Source organism: Plecotus auritus (genome assembly GCF_963455305.1).
Source record: "Plecotus auritus genome assembly, chromosome: X".
Taxonomy (NCBI): domain Eukaryota; kingdom Metazoa; phylum Chordata; class Mammalia; order Chiroptera; family Vespertilionidae; genus Plecotus; species Plecotus auritus.
In genome coordinates, this window is record NC_137784.1 from 22959733 (window position 1) to 22974927 (window position 15195).

At 38.6% G+C, this 15195-nt stretch overlaps 1 protein-coding gene across 4 annotated transcripts in view; it reads right to left on the reverse strand.

The window, feature by feature from the left end:
* Nucleotides 1-240: 240 nt before the first annotated feature.
* TAB3 (TGF-beta activated kinase 1 (MAP3K7) binding protein 3) overlaps nucleotides 241-15195 on the reverse strand; it is a 75072-nt gene continuing 60117 nt past the window's right edge. For 2 of the 4 annotated variants that reach the window (XM_080651862.1, XM_080651863.1), the window contains 2 exons: nucleotides 11317-11415; nucleotides 241-4453 (listed from right to left, as the gene is read on the reverse strand). In XM_080651862.1, coding sequence (XP_080507988.1) covers nucleotides 4305-4453; nucleotides 11317-11415 — 248 coding nt within the window. In that variant the 3' untranslated portion in view covers nucleotides 241-4304. The remainder of the gene's footprint in view (nucleotides 4454-11316; nucleotides 11416-15195) is intronic. The other 2 variants (XM_080651865.1, XM_080651864.1) reach the window with 1 other exon arrangement.

Below are 15195 nucleotides of genomic sequence, written 5' to 3' on the forward strand. Positions count from 1 at the left end.
TAACATATTCTACCTTTTATATAAAATTTGCTTATATATACTTTGACCCAATTTAAAATTAGAGTAATGTACATATAATACCTCAAAATTTAACATTAGTACATATTCTAATAGAACAGAAATATGACCAAAGAGTAGTTTTCTGAGAGCATATTTCAGACCAGAAATAATATGTGTTGGAACTAGAACAGGTTTGATACTGTAAGTCATTTCTAACTACACAGAAAAGATGCAGAATGTAAAGTTTACTTTTTGTTTAATTTATTTTGCAGGAATCATTGACTTTCCGAATATGTGTTGTTTGGAGGTACAATGCATGCATAGCCTTTTAAAATGCCTTTGTACAATTTCACTTCAAAATAATTTGATTCACAGCATACACAGAAATCTAAGAGACAAGGTATTTACAAGATTTAATAAGTTCTTGCTGTTTTAATAAAGAAATGAATACATCCTTTTATAGTAGGGAAACATGGACATTGGGTATCATTATTAAGAATTCAGAATTGTTCAGTCGCAAAGTAACTTTTCATGGCTTTAAAAATTAAAATTGAGCCATTCTATTAATTTCTGAATGCCCATGCCATGCAAAATCTAGTTTTAAATATCTGGGTTTGCAGATATAGGAAAAATGCATTTCTGGTGAATGTGAAAACGTCATCAGAATTAAATTTTACAGTAAGAAAACACTGTTAATTCTCTCAGAAAGATTCAGTAGTGGTGCAACACAGTGCCTAATTTAATGATTTTTTTAAAGTAACATTTCAGTGATCATTTTTCCTTCTTTACAGATATACAGACACACACTGTAACATGAACTCATTCAAAGTCTGAACAATGACTACAGTATTAAAATAAATCAGTTTTAACTATAAAGGAACATCTTCACATTCCAGGATACATTGTTGATATTTTCAAAGAACAATCTTCCTATACCTTATATTTTCGTTTATAGCATCAGACATTACAATTACCTCTTAAAATACTATATAAAACTTGAGTTGCCATAGAAAGCTGGGTATGAACCTTAGATAATTGGGACAAAGCAATGACAAAATTTTAGGAAGTAATTAAAATACTAAAATTGAGACCAGCTCTTTAAAAATTATTAAACTTCTCATCACACATCCCATTTCTTTCAGGGAAATAAACAAATTAGCAACACTTCCCCCACCATCGTTAAGTCTGCTCTAAAAACTACTTTTACAATGCATTTCTGTTTCTTTAAAACTCTGCCTCTACCCTCTCCCAAACAAGGTCATTATCAATTTGAAACATTTTTACAATGCTTATTAGAAAATTTCTGGCTCCTCTATAAACTTTTAAGACCTACTCCAAAATTTAGGGGGCCATGCACTTTAACAAAATGGTAAATGTGCTCTCCAAAATCCCAGTTTTTAAAACAGTGAAATATGTATTTGAAATGTGTCTGGCCTGGCTGGCGTTGCATGGTGGTTAGAGCATCAGCTTGCCCACCAAAAGGTCGCGGGCTTGATTCCCAGTCAAGGTCACATACCTGGTTCACACTGCTCCGAGAGGGTGTCTGCATGAAGCAACTATTCCATGTATACGTATCTGTCACATGAAAGTTTCTCTCTCTCTCTCTCTCTCTGTCCCTCCTTCCCTCCCTTTCACTCTCTCTGAAAAAATCAATGGAAAAAATATCCTCAGATGAGGATTAACAATAAAAAAAGTGTCGTTAGGTCTGTGTTAAGAAAAAAAAGCTTTTAATAGAAACAAGAAGTGTACCAATTGATCTAAAGAGTATAGGCACCCCTCAGCAGGCAGGCACCATCCAATTTGTATCCTACCATTTATATGCCAATTGTCTGTATATATCAATCTAACTAGGAGATCCTTTACCTTGAAAGTTGACTGAACTCTTGTTCAAACTGGTCACAGACAAGAAGTAATGGATATATGGGACACAGTTAAATGTATCAGATTTATCAGTGTCAAATGATTTTGCTTATTTCAAAAACTGAATACAGCCTATGTTGGTGTATGAAACTTGTGCACAATCAGAAATGAACACATACAAAAAACACTTCCTTAAAATCAATCTTATGTGTCATACCCCACCCTCTATACATACCTATCAAATAGACTGGTTTCTCATTTTCCCTGGCAGGTGAAAACAATGATTGACTAGATATATCACCAAAGGACTGGAACCATGCATCAACTGTATGACAGCAGCTTAGTAACCTGGAGTATGTTCATGCAATAGTTTTAAAGTCATCTACATGGTTTTAATAAAGCATCAAACTGTTTTCATAACATGCTACTTTCATTCTCAACTGCCAAGTTAGTTGCTGCCACTTGAGCATATCACTAAAAATACTGGTAAACCTTTAGCTAGAACACCGACCAGTATATAGATTTTCCCCTAAATTGTTACTAAATACCAAGTGGGGTCCACCATCACTAAAGAGATAATGAAACCATACAAAGGCAAAGATGGAATGTTACAGAATAGGACTGTTATTGGAGACTGACAGATACGTGTTACAAAAGCCTTTAAAGGATGCTCTTTTCAGGTCAATGCTTTTAAGTCCATCTGCTTTCTCACCATTGTTTTCACAGTTTTGCCACAGTTGTTGTATGAGAGATGTTTTATCAGTGTAATTACATAGCCACACTTTGTAGAGTGTGAAAGTATGATTTTGATGGAAAACTATGATGAACTGTTATGCCTTTGGTTTCATTATGCTATTAAATGCAGCTTATTTTTCTAGGTCTGCCAGAGATTACTGCCAAATTAGAATGCAATGACAGCTTGAAGTGTGTACGTGGGGGGGTGGGGGAGGGAAGGTGGATATTTCTAAATTTATAACCTCAGGAAAAATCCTTAAGGATTAGAAAAACTTTCAATTTTATTGCTGTTTATATTTACCCAAATAAGGGGAAGATTCCAAAATCCAATTCTCAACGATGGTAGAATCCTTAATTGAATGTCTTATGAAAATTTTTCCAGTGGTACATTCTAGGGAATCACATGATTTTACATTTCTTCAGTTGTGCACACCCTAAAGTTCTAGTTTCATAAGTAAGGAGTGCTTCAGTATCACTTGAACTACTTGGAACTCAGTGTTATTTCTGAATATAGTATGTTAAATTTTAAAAGTTCTTAGCTTCAAAGTCCTTTTTATTCACCTTATTCTTAATCATATTTTTTTGACTAGCCTTCTCTTCCTCCCCAACTTTATGATATTGGCCCACTATACTTTCCCTCTCTGGTTTATGAATGTATGTGCAAATAAATATTTATTGAACTAATATTAATTTTTTTCAGCTAAGTTAGGATTATGGCACAAAGTATTATCTGTGCTGTAAACATCATGAATCCCTCACAAAACTGAAAGGAGGGGGCAAAAAAGGCCCTATGCACTGCAAATGTATCTTGTAGAACCACAGCTGAGATCAAGGTTTCCAAATGGATTTTGGAATGGATTTACAATTGGCATACATTCATTGTGCTACTGACAGAGCACAGTTTTACGAGAAGGTCATTCATAAAATCATACTTTGTAAGGACTCGTTTTTTATTTTTAAAACCAATGACCTAATAAAAGCATGCAGTAACTTCAAAAATATATCTATTATGTGGCGTAATTAGGTCTTGGTTACCAGTGTTGATATAGCTTGATGAATCATTGTACAAGCAATGATTATACTTTTGACAAAGGGCACAACATGCCTAATTCCTGACTACTGCAAATCACATTTTAAAACATCTTGTTTGTGTGTTGGAAATTACCCCTGAAAAAAGCAGCAGTTACAAATACCCTATTATTTTGCCCCCTGCCCATCATACTCTAAGTGCTTCTTCCTGTCCTTTTCAGTAGGAAGCAATGGGAAAAAGCATGGGGGGGGGGGGCTCTTGGTTTTTCAGAGAGCTGTGACCACATAAGTCTGCTATAGGGATTCACAGTTTGTCTGCATAAACTGTAACATGTCACACTATGATTCAAAGTTCTAGTTTATAAAATAAGGGCCACTCAGCAGTAACTTCAACAATTGGATTCCACAGAAGAGCTCTTGACTTCTCTGTACATTCTTTCAGGAGAGAATCCTTTCCCAGTTTCAAGTATTCCTTTCTGTCTCTCACTCTGTAATGAGTTAAGACAGGGAAAAAACCTTCCCCATTTTTCCTGTAGTGAGCACAGGCAGCTCCAGTGCCATTCCTCCTCCCCCTATGGAATCTAAAATAAAGAGGCTGGACAGATGAAGATCCCCCCAGTTTCCTTTTCTTCTAATGGGCGCTCAGCTTCACTGTCAACCTGGTGCAGACTCTTCTCAACTCAGGTGTACCGGGGCATCTCACACTGCTCACAGCGATTTAGTGCTGGGTGGTTCAGAAACGTGCAGCTATCACAATTCCATGGGGCCCCTTCATAGTCTTCATCTCGGGGCTGTGTCTGAGGATTGTGCTTGGAGCCAGGAAGATGCTCTGAGGGAAGTTAGAATGGAAAGAGAGAAAAGAGATTGATTTTTTCCCCCCAAGTATAATACAAACTGAAATTAAAAACTACCAAAAAACAAACAAAAACAAGAAGTCTAGTATAGATTACCTTCCAAGCTCATTATCCATAGATAGTTGTTAACAAGCTCATTATCCATATAGTGGTTATTCCAGCCAAATGAAAAAAAATGAAATGTTATATAGCACGTTAAAAATAATTCTACCACCGGCCAGTGTGGCTCAGTGGTTGAGCGTTGACCCATGAACCAGGAGATTGTGGTTCGATTCAGGTCAGGGCACATGCCTGGGTTGCTGGCTCAATCTCCAGCCAATCAATGATTCTCTCTCATCATTGATGTTTCTACCTCTGCCTCTCCCTTCTTACAAAATTAATAAAAAAGATATTTAAAAAATTAATTCTGTTTCCTCCTGCCATCTTCAGTCCTATGTTTCTCCCCCTCATACTAGCCATACTACATTAAGCATCTGATTAAATGTGTGACTTCATTTAGATCATCAGTTTCACAATATGCATGTGTTTAATAATGATGGTTGGCAGTAAGAGTTCATAACGAAGTTTTCCCCAGAATGGTAAAAAGAGAAAGATAAAGCCCCTACAGTTAGTTTTTCATAAGCTAAATTCATTCAATAGAAATACTTATCTTTTTATTCTCAGATTAGAGGCCTGGTGCATGAATTCATGCACCAGTGGGGTCCCTTGGCCTGGCTTGTGTGATCAGGCTGAAACTGGTTTACGAGAGGGTGTGGGCCAGGCCAAGGGACCCCACTGGTGCATGATCAGGGCCATGCAGGGATGCAGGAGGTTGGCCAGCCAGGGAGGGACCACGTGAGGGCTCCAGGGCATGCCTGGCCCATCTCGCTCAGTCCAGATTGGCCAGACCCCAGCAGCAAGCTAACCTACCAGTCGGAGCATCTTCCCCCTGGTGGTCAGTGCACATCATAGCGAGCGGTTGAGTGGCCTTAGCATATCATTAGCATATTATGCTTTGATTGGTTCAATGGACGACTGGACACTTAGCATATTAGGCTTTTATTATATAGGATTCTTTCCTACCTATTAGTTTTTTTAAAATGTCTATGTGTATACAATATAAAATGCTGGCAACTTTATGTTAGTCCTTGGGATTTTATTTTTTAAAAAAACCTTTAAACTAAGCCCTGGCTGGGTAGTTCAGTTAGAATGTGGACCCGATACACCAAGGTTGTGGGTTCAACCCCTGGTCAGGGCACATACAAGAAACAACCAATTAATGAATACATGGGTGAAACAACAAATTGTTGTTTCTCCCTCTTAAAAAGATAAAAACAAAAAAAGAACCTTGAAACTTAACATGCTCTTCCTAAGTCCTCATTCTCTCTGGTCTTATGCTCAAAAAGGCTTCTAGAGTTAATTTGTAAATCCTGTCTTTTAGGAACAGTCCCTTCTGAAAATGGGGTCAATAACTAGAGGCTAAAGATCTCTGGATGGAATTCACCTGGAATCTGGAGCAAGGTCAGGAGGCTATGAAGATGCACCATAAAACACTGGAAAATCCTCTCTGTGAACTGGAGATGACATTATAATCTAAGGTAAGCAGCCTTCCAAGCAGGTAAAAGAAACTGAGACATGGTAAAGTTTTAATTAATTACCATTCCGGGTTAAGCATATCTTCCCTTGAAAGTGAACGAGCGGACTGTGGTTTACCAATTTGTCTTTAATGACAAATAGCTGGTGTGAACATTTCCCTAGCCTCTAGAGATAAAGAAAATTGGGTGTTAGACCCCTGAACCTTACCGCAAGCTTAAGGTTCAGGCTCAATCAGGAGGTGGTCTTAGCCTTACAATAGAACCATTGGGTTCTCTAACCTAGTCCTGTGACTATAAAAAGATGGGCTTGCCCTAGCATGTTTGGTTCAGTAGAGAGAGCATCAGCCCATAGACTCAGGGTCGTGGTTCAATTCCAGTCAAGGGCACATACCTTGGTTGCAGGCTCGATCCACAGCCCTGGTTGGGGTGCATGCTGGAGGCAACCAATCGCTGTATCTCTCTCTCTGAAATAACTTCTCAACAAATATATTTAAAAGGCAACTAATTTATAATTTTTTTTTATCCTCACCCAAGGAGTGAGGATATTTTTTCCATTGATTTTAGAGAGTGGAAGTGAGGTGGGGAGAGGGGAGAGAGAGAGAAACATCAATGTGAGAGACATATCCATTGGTTATCTCCCTGTGGGGATCCCACCTGCAACCCCAGGTACATGCCCTTGACCAGGAATTGAACCTGCGACCCTCTGGTGCACAGAGTTGGTGCTCTAACCATTGAACCATGCTGGCCAGGGCTAAAAGGCACCTAATTAGAATTATTGTTGGTCCTAAAAAATATACTGCTAAAAAAAAGATACTGTTCATTTCATCATAAGGAAGTAGTGTTTAAATAGAAGCATCTAAAACACAAAATACATTTTAGATGTCTATTTTCATATGACTTACAGGTGTGAAATCTTTATGGAACAGTTTACAAGTTAAGATAGTTCAGACCTCATGAAAAATAAAAAAATAATATGCATGTTTATACACAATAAAACGGAAATAGGTGTTTCCTTTAATAGGCTAAATTTCCACAAAATGACCATCCTCATAAATATCACATCAATTTAATACTGTTTATATTACATAATAATTAGCATACAGAAGATAAAAATGCTCAAAAGGATGCAAATAAAATTTTCAAAAATTCTAAATATTATCTACACTTTCAAAGATAGTTGATATTTTTCCAAAAATGGGAAATATGCCAATGATAAAGAAAGACAAATTTCTTTTAACTATATGAAGTGTAATACAGTTTCATGCTTGGTTTGTATTTAGGTTGGGATCTTTCCATCTAGTTAATATCAAGAAATAGCAAGTAGAATACTTGTACAAATCCAACATGTATGATATTTTTAGAAACCTTATTTTCACTGAGTCACAGGATATAGTTCAAGAAGCGTTATAAACGCTCAGTGAGAAGTTATAAAGTCCAGAGCTTTCAAGTTACATTTACTTGGCATTGCTTTCATTTAAAAAAATCTTTATTATTGAGAATATTACAAATACCACTCCTCCCCCCACTCCCCATTGCCCTCCTCTACCCAGTTTCTGCCCTGCCCCAGGCCTTCACCACCCTACTGTCTGTGTCCATAGGTAATGCATATATGCATACAAGTTCTTTGGTTAATCTCTGCCTGCCCCCTCCCCCGCCCCTTCCATCTGAGATTCCTCAGTCTGTTCCATGTTTCCATGGCTCTGGTTTTATGTTATTAACCAGTTTATTTTGTTCATTAGATTCCTTGTTCGTTTGATTTTTTTTTTTTAATATATTTTATTGATTTTTCACAGAGAGGAAGGGAGAGGGATAGAGAGTTAGAAACATCGATGAGAGAGAAACATCGAGCAGCTGCCTCCTGCACACCCCCCACTGGGGACGTGCCTGCAACCAAGGTACATGCCCTTGACCGGAATCGAACCTGGGACCCTTCAGTCCGTAGGCCGACGCTCTATCCACTGAGCCAAACCGGTTTCGGCTCGTTTGATTTTTTTACATTGAATTATTGATAGATATGTATTTATTGCCATTTTATTCATATTTTTATCTTTTTTCTTCTTCCTCTTCATCTTCTTTCTCTTCTTAAAGAACACCTTCAACATTTCATGTAGTACTGGTTTGGTGGTGATTGACTCTTTCAGCTTTTTCTTGTCTGTGAAGCTCTTTATCTGACCTTCAATTCTAAATGATAGCTTTTCTGGGTAATCTTGCTTATAGGTCCTTGCTATTCATCACTTTGAATATTTCTTGCCACTCCCTTCTGGCCTGCATAGTTTCTGTTGAGAATCAGCTGACAATTGTATGGGTACTCCCTTGGAGGTAACTAACTGCTTTTCTCTTGCTGCTTTTAAGATTCTCTCTTTGTCTTTAACCCTTGGCATTTTAATTATGATGTGTCTTGGTGTGGGTCTCTTTGAGTTCCTCTTGTTTGAGACTCTGTACTTCCTGCACTTGTAAGTCTATTTCTTTCACCAAGTAGGGGAAATTTTCTGTCATTATTTCTTCAAATAGGTTTTCAATATCTTGCTCTTTCTCTTCTCCTTCTGGCACCCCTGTAATGCAAATGTTGGTATGCTTGAAGTTGCCCCAGAGGCTCCTTACACTGTCTTCATATTTCTGGGTGGTTTTTTTCTTTTTGCTCTTCTGATTGGATGTTCTTTGCTTCCTCATATTCCAAATCATTGATTTGATTCTCGGAATACTCTACTCCTCTGTTGAGTCCCTGTAAATTATTCCTTTTTTCAGTTAGTGTATGCTTAATTTCTGACCGGTCCTTTTTCATGTCTTTGAAATTCTCACTAATATCCTTGAAAATCTCACTAAGTCCCTGAAGCTCTCATTAAGATCCTTGAGCATCCTAATAACCATTGTTTTAAACTCTGTATCTAGTAGTTTGTTTGCCTGCATTTCATTTGGTTATTTTTTGGAGATTTCTTCTGTTCTTTCATTTGTGACATGTTTCTTTGTCTTCACCTTTTGTCTTCTTCCCTGTGTTTGTTTCTATGTATTAGGTAGAGCACCTATGTCTCCTGGAATTGGTAAAGTGGCCTTGTATAATAGGTGTTCTATAGGGCCCAGTGGATCAGCCTCTCCAGTCACCTGAGCTGGGCACTCTAGGTGTGCCCCTGTGTAGGTCTGTGCATAGTCTTGTTGTAGTTGAGCCTTGATTGCTATTGGAGTCACTGAGAGGAATTGACCTCTAGGACAATGGCTGTGAGGACCAGCTGCAACTACAATGGGAGAGCTGCTGAGCAAGAGACACCCCTATGGAGCAGGACTTGTTTCAGTGGGGCTTTGGTGCTCACTGAGTCTGCCCCTTGAGTGTGTTGCTTGTGGATTTGTAGAGTTGTAATCTGGCATGGTCTGAAGCTGTCCACCAGGTGCACTGGCTTTGGGGCTTCCTGGCAGGTGCAAAGTCAACCACTGCATGGGGCCACCTAGTAGGAGCTAGAGAGATCTGCAGATAGCTTCTACTTGTGTTGGGCTTGGAAGTGCTCAGGCAAGGACAAGCTGTGAAGCTATGCAGGCTGGTGCTAGTGCCGGGTCTTGGGCCTCTTATTGATAGGTATGGGGCACACTGATGCCAGCTGCTGCTTGTTTGATAAATTTTAGAAAAGTCTGAAACCTGAACCACTAAAGACCATTCATATGGAAAAATTGCTGCAAACAGCTTGAGTGGGGCTGCAAATTGGATGGGGTGGGGCCTCAGGGAGTCACCAGGGCTGAGTGAACCATGCTGATGGAAACTCAGATATGGCTGCCAGTCAGCTCTGTGATGGAGGAGGTCCCAGCACAGGATCTATGACCCCTGTGAACACCCCCATCTGAGAGGAAGCCACCTCCGAATCCCTGCCCCGATGCCAGACATTCCAGTTCCTTCCCATGTGTCCCTGGATCCCCTAAAGCCACTGCCTCAGTGCTGGAGCCCAGAGGTATTGAGTCTGAGTAAGTTCATGTGCTGGCCTTTTTAAGAGGGACTGCCTGGGTATCCAGCAGCCTCCGTGTCACTCAGTCACAATCTCTGCTGATTTTTACAGCCTAAAGTATGGGGGACTTCTTTTCCTGGAACTGGAAGCCTGGGCTGACCATTCTGGTATGGGGCTGGGACCCCTTGCTTCTCACAGGAGACCTCATTGCCTTGATATTACTCCCGATTAAAAACACACCACATGAGGGTGTCAGACCAGCCTGTTCTGCACCTCTGCCCCTCCTACCAGTCTTGATGTGGTTTCTTCTTTACTTCTCTAGTTGTAAGACTTCCACTCAGCCAGATTTAAGGCAGTTCTAAATGATGTTCAGTATTTTAGTTGTAATTCTGATGTGGTTGTGGGAGGCAGCGAGTACTGCTTTTATCTATGCCATCATCTCGGTTCCTTCTCCTTCGCCTTGCTTTCTAGACATAATATCTAGAGCAATCTGTCCAATGTGATAGCCACTTGACATGTGGCCACTCTGAATTGAGATGCTCTGAAGTGTAAAATTTACACCAGATTTGGAAGATTTAATATGAAATAAAAAATTTCACCTTGGCTGGCGTGACTCAGTTGGCTGGAGCATCGTCCCATCCCATGCATTTGAACCCTATTCAGGCATGTACAGGAGGTAGATGATCAATGTTGCTCTCTCACATTGATGTTTCTCTTTCTCCCTTTCCCTTCCTCTCTCTCTAAAATCAATAAAAAACATGTCTTCGGATGATGATTTAAAAAAAAAATCTTTAGCCCGGCTGGCGTGGCTCAGTGGTTGAGCATTGACCTGTGAACCAGGAGGTCGTGGGTTCGATTCCTGGTCAGGGCACATGCCCGGGTTGTGGGCTCGATCCCCAGTGGGGGTCGTGCAGGAGGCAGCCGATCCATCCATGACACACACACTCTCTCTCTCTCTCTCTCTCTCTCTCTCTATCTCTCTCTCTCTCTCTCTCCCCTCCCTCCCTTCCTCTCTGAAATCAATAAAAATATATTTAAAAAATATTTAAAAGATGTAAAAGATCTCATAATAATTTATATTGATTTCATATTCAAATAACACCTTGTATATAGATTAAAATATACTAATTTTACTTGTTTAGTTTTTAAATGTTTACTAGAATGTTTTAAATTAATGTAAATAGCTAACATTTCTATTGGACAGCATCACTTTAGAAACTCAGTAGAGAGAATAATTTTTTAAAGCAAAAAAAAAGTTGGTCTTATGATAGCTCTACATGGGTTAACACGTGTCTTTGGACATTTTGCACAAATGCTAGACACACAAGTACAAACCACCTGCAGCTGCTGCGTGGGTGTCATGGACATCCGCCTGTACTTTGGAGGTCACACTAATTCTTCGGGCTTTCCTCTCAACTGTGCAAGGGTCTGATGAGTCTGCATGAGACAAAGTGAAGTCACTTAGAAGGGATCAAGCCATTCATTTAGAAGTATTGTTGGGTGCACAAAAATCTCTCACAGGATATGCACAGTTGAGTGCTTACCCCTTCTACTACCTCATGTTACCTTTAATTTTCCTGTGAGGACAAGTGCCATATTTAATACTGCTTTTACAGCCTATGCAAAGCAGTGGCTTTTATGACTTTTTCTATCCTCTCCAATTATATGGAATACATGCCTTCTTTCACCAGTTTCCCACTTGCTGGTTGTTTAGGGTTACAAACTCAGTAATGAAATGTCAAAGTGAAAGCAAAATTTGAGATATTATACTTTAGCAAAGCCCTGATTAAAAAAGTTATTGGAAAATTATGGGTTGAAGATAAACTGCCCATGTAAGGCTAACCAAAGAATCCGTTATAATAATAACATTAAACTACAGCATTTTATAATTAAGGAACAAGCAGTTCTGCCCTGGCTGGTGTGGCCAGTGGTTATAGTATTGGCCCTTGAACCAAAGGGTTGTGAGTTTGATTCCCGGTCAAGGGCACGTGTGGGAGGCAACCAATAGATGTGTGTCTGTCTCATAGATGTTTCTCCCTCTCTCTCCTCCCCTCCCCCCTCCATTCCCCCTTTTATTCTCTCTGAAAAAGCAATGGAAAAAACATCCTCCAGTAAGGATTAACAACCCAAAAAGAAAAATAATAGCAGTACCTGAGCCCTGCCGGCATGGCTCAGTGGTTGAGTGCTGACCTATGAACCAGGAGGTCACGGTTCAATTCCTGGTCAGGGCACATGCCTGGGTTGCAGGCTCAATCCTGAGCGTGGGGTGTGCAGGAGGCAGCCATTCAATGATTCTCTCTCATCCTTTATGTTTTTATCTCCCTCTCCCATCCTCTTTTAAATAAAACACACACACACACACACACACACACACACACACACATATATAAAAGACTAGCAGTACTTGAAAAATCAGAACCAATTCAGAATAATACTATGTACTGACAATAAATGCTCCTCAGTCATTTCATAAATTCCAAATACCTACATGTTCTAAAAGCCCAGCAGATACTTTCCAATAATGGACGTCAGGCATTCCAATTTTGTGCTAGAATACTGTCTATCAATTTATAGTTTATCAGTAAGTAGTCCTTTGTAATAATTGAAAACAAGAAATGGCAAACTTCATATTATTTGTCCCTAAGAACCAAAAAAATATCTTGCATTTTCAATCTGTTCTTAGCCCATAAGCAGTTCCCCTAATCCACCTCTGGAAATCAGTGCTCCAGAATCCTAAGTGTGTTGCTTAGGCACTAAAGCACTCCATTATCAGAATGAACAAAAGCAGAGTAAATTTCTCCTCAGGCTCCAAAGACTAAGGTAAAGTTCCACTTCTTAGATTTGTAAAGTACTTTATAGCATCACATGCCTCCTTCTTACTGACCCTTACTTGGCTTATGTATTTTACAGCACTGATCACCTCTCTGGTGCACAGACTGGATCAGAACAAGGTCAGGTGGCCAAGACAACCAGGAACAGCACTCAAATCATGGGACACCAAGGTCAGTGCTCTTACCAGTATGAGTTACCAATGACAGGGTGGGGGTAGCGGGCTTTCTGAATCATTGAGGAGCTAATATACACACTTCACTGTTTAACTACAAAATCCAGTGCAAATTTCTGTCTCCCTTTCTATCTCTCATTCTCTCTCTTCAGTTATCACACTTATTATTAAGAAAATCAGATAAATATCTATATTCCACTTGAATTTCTAGTATGTAACTATAATAACCCCAATACATTTATTCTAACTAATAAAACAATTCTACACATTATTTACATTTTACTTGCTTTTTAAATTTAAGTGGTAGACAAAATTTTCATCAAACTAGGTAAACTTTAAAAGGACAATTTAGTTTTAGAAAAAAGAGAGACTCTATGTGTTTAAAAGAAAACAAATTAGACTTCATAGGGAAAAACCAAATAGCTTTTATAAATCTGTCATGGAAAAGCTTCTTAAAGAATTATAGAATTTAATCAAGTTCTATTTATAAACTTTAGTAGAAAAAGGTGAAAGGTTTAAAAACTACAAGATATATAACAGTATCATTTTATACTCTCACCAACAGTCTCGGGGGGAAAAGGAGATATTAAACAATAAAATAATTATATAATTAAAGCTCAATTAGATTTCTAAAGTAGAGAGATCCATTTATAGTAAAGATGTTACTTTAGAGGGCTTTCTAGTCTACTTTTTATTACAACTGTATATATAGAGTACAAGCCACTTGGGATAGGAGTTACGTCTTACCTTTGTAGCATCAAGCTTCTATCTACATAATCCATCTACGTATTTAAGAAAATGACTAATTGGAATCCCATTACAACTAACTCTAAGAGACTATCCAATATCACTTGTAGCAAATTTTATTAGAATTAAAAGTACCATGGAAAAGAGCCTTTTTAGTGTGAAGGTACTTGTAGGGAGCTAGATGAAGCTTGATATTAATGGAACATTAATGCAATCCTTGCATACTTCCCAGCTGAAAAGTATACCAAACAGGAACCTCCCACCTCAAATACATGGTGTTGGTCTCAAAGACAGAGGCCAACTGACATCTGCAAAAATTCTGTCACCACTGGTAGAAAACTCTTAAGTATATTGGCTCCTTACCTCTAAGAAATTTTCCTTTTATTTCCTTGTGAATTTTTGAGGTAAAATGTATACAGTGAAATACAGAAACCTTAAGTGTATCATTTGATGAATTTTAACAAATGCACCTGAATAATCCAAATTCCTACCAAGATTATCTGGACTACCATGAGTCCAGAAAATCTACCCATACCTTTTCTCAGTTATTTCTCAAACTCAATTTCCAGAGATAATCAGTTCTGATACATACATATATATATATATATATATATATATATATATATATATATATATATATAGTAAATTCAGCTTTTTCTATCTTGAATTTCATATAAACAGAATTATATACTATATATTCTTTTGTATTTGATTTCTTTCATTCAGCATTATGTTGTTGAGATTTATGTATCAGTAATTCAGTTTTTTTTTTTGCTTAGTGTTATTCCATGGCATGATTATATCAGTGTTTATCCATTCACATTTTGATGTATACTTGGGCTATTTCTAGTTTGGGGTTATTGTGATTAAAAATGGTATGAATCTTCTAAAAAACAAGTCATTTGTAGACACACGTTTTAGATTCTCTTGGATAAATCTTTAGACAGGATTGTTGATGGGCTATAGGGCAGGTGAATGGTTTTACAAGAAATAGCCTGATTTCCAAAATTTGGGATTTTATTTTTTATTTTTTTTAATATATTTTATTGATATTTCACAGAGAGGAAGGGAGAGGGACAGAGAGCTAGAAACATCGATGAGAGAGAAACATCGATCAGCCGCCTCTTGCACATCTCCCACTGGGGATGTGTCTGCTACCAAGGTACATGCCCTTGACCGGAATCGAACCCGGGACCCTTCAGTCCGCAGGCTGACGCTCTATCCACTGAGCCAAACCGGTTTTAGCCAAAATTTGGGATTTTAGCCGTTCTGGTGAGTGTGAGGTGGTATCTCAGGATTTTAATTTGTGTCTCACTAGTGTCTACTCAGGTTGAGCATTTTTATGTGCTTATTGGCCTTTTATATGTATACTAGAGGCCTGGTGCATGAAATTCGTGCACGGGTATGGTCCCTATGCCTGGCCTGCAATCAGGGCTGAAACCGGCTCTCCGACACCCCCCAAGGGG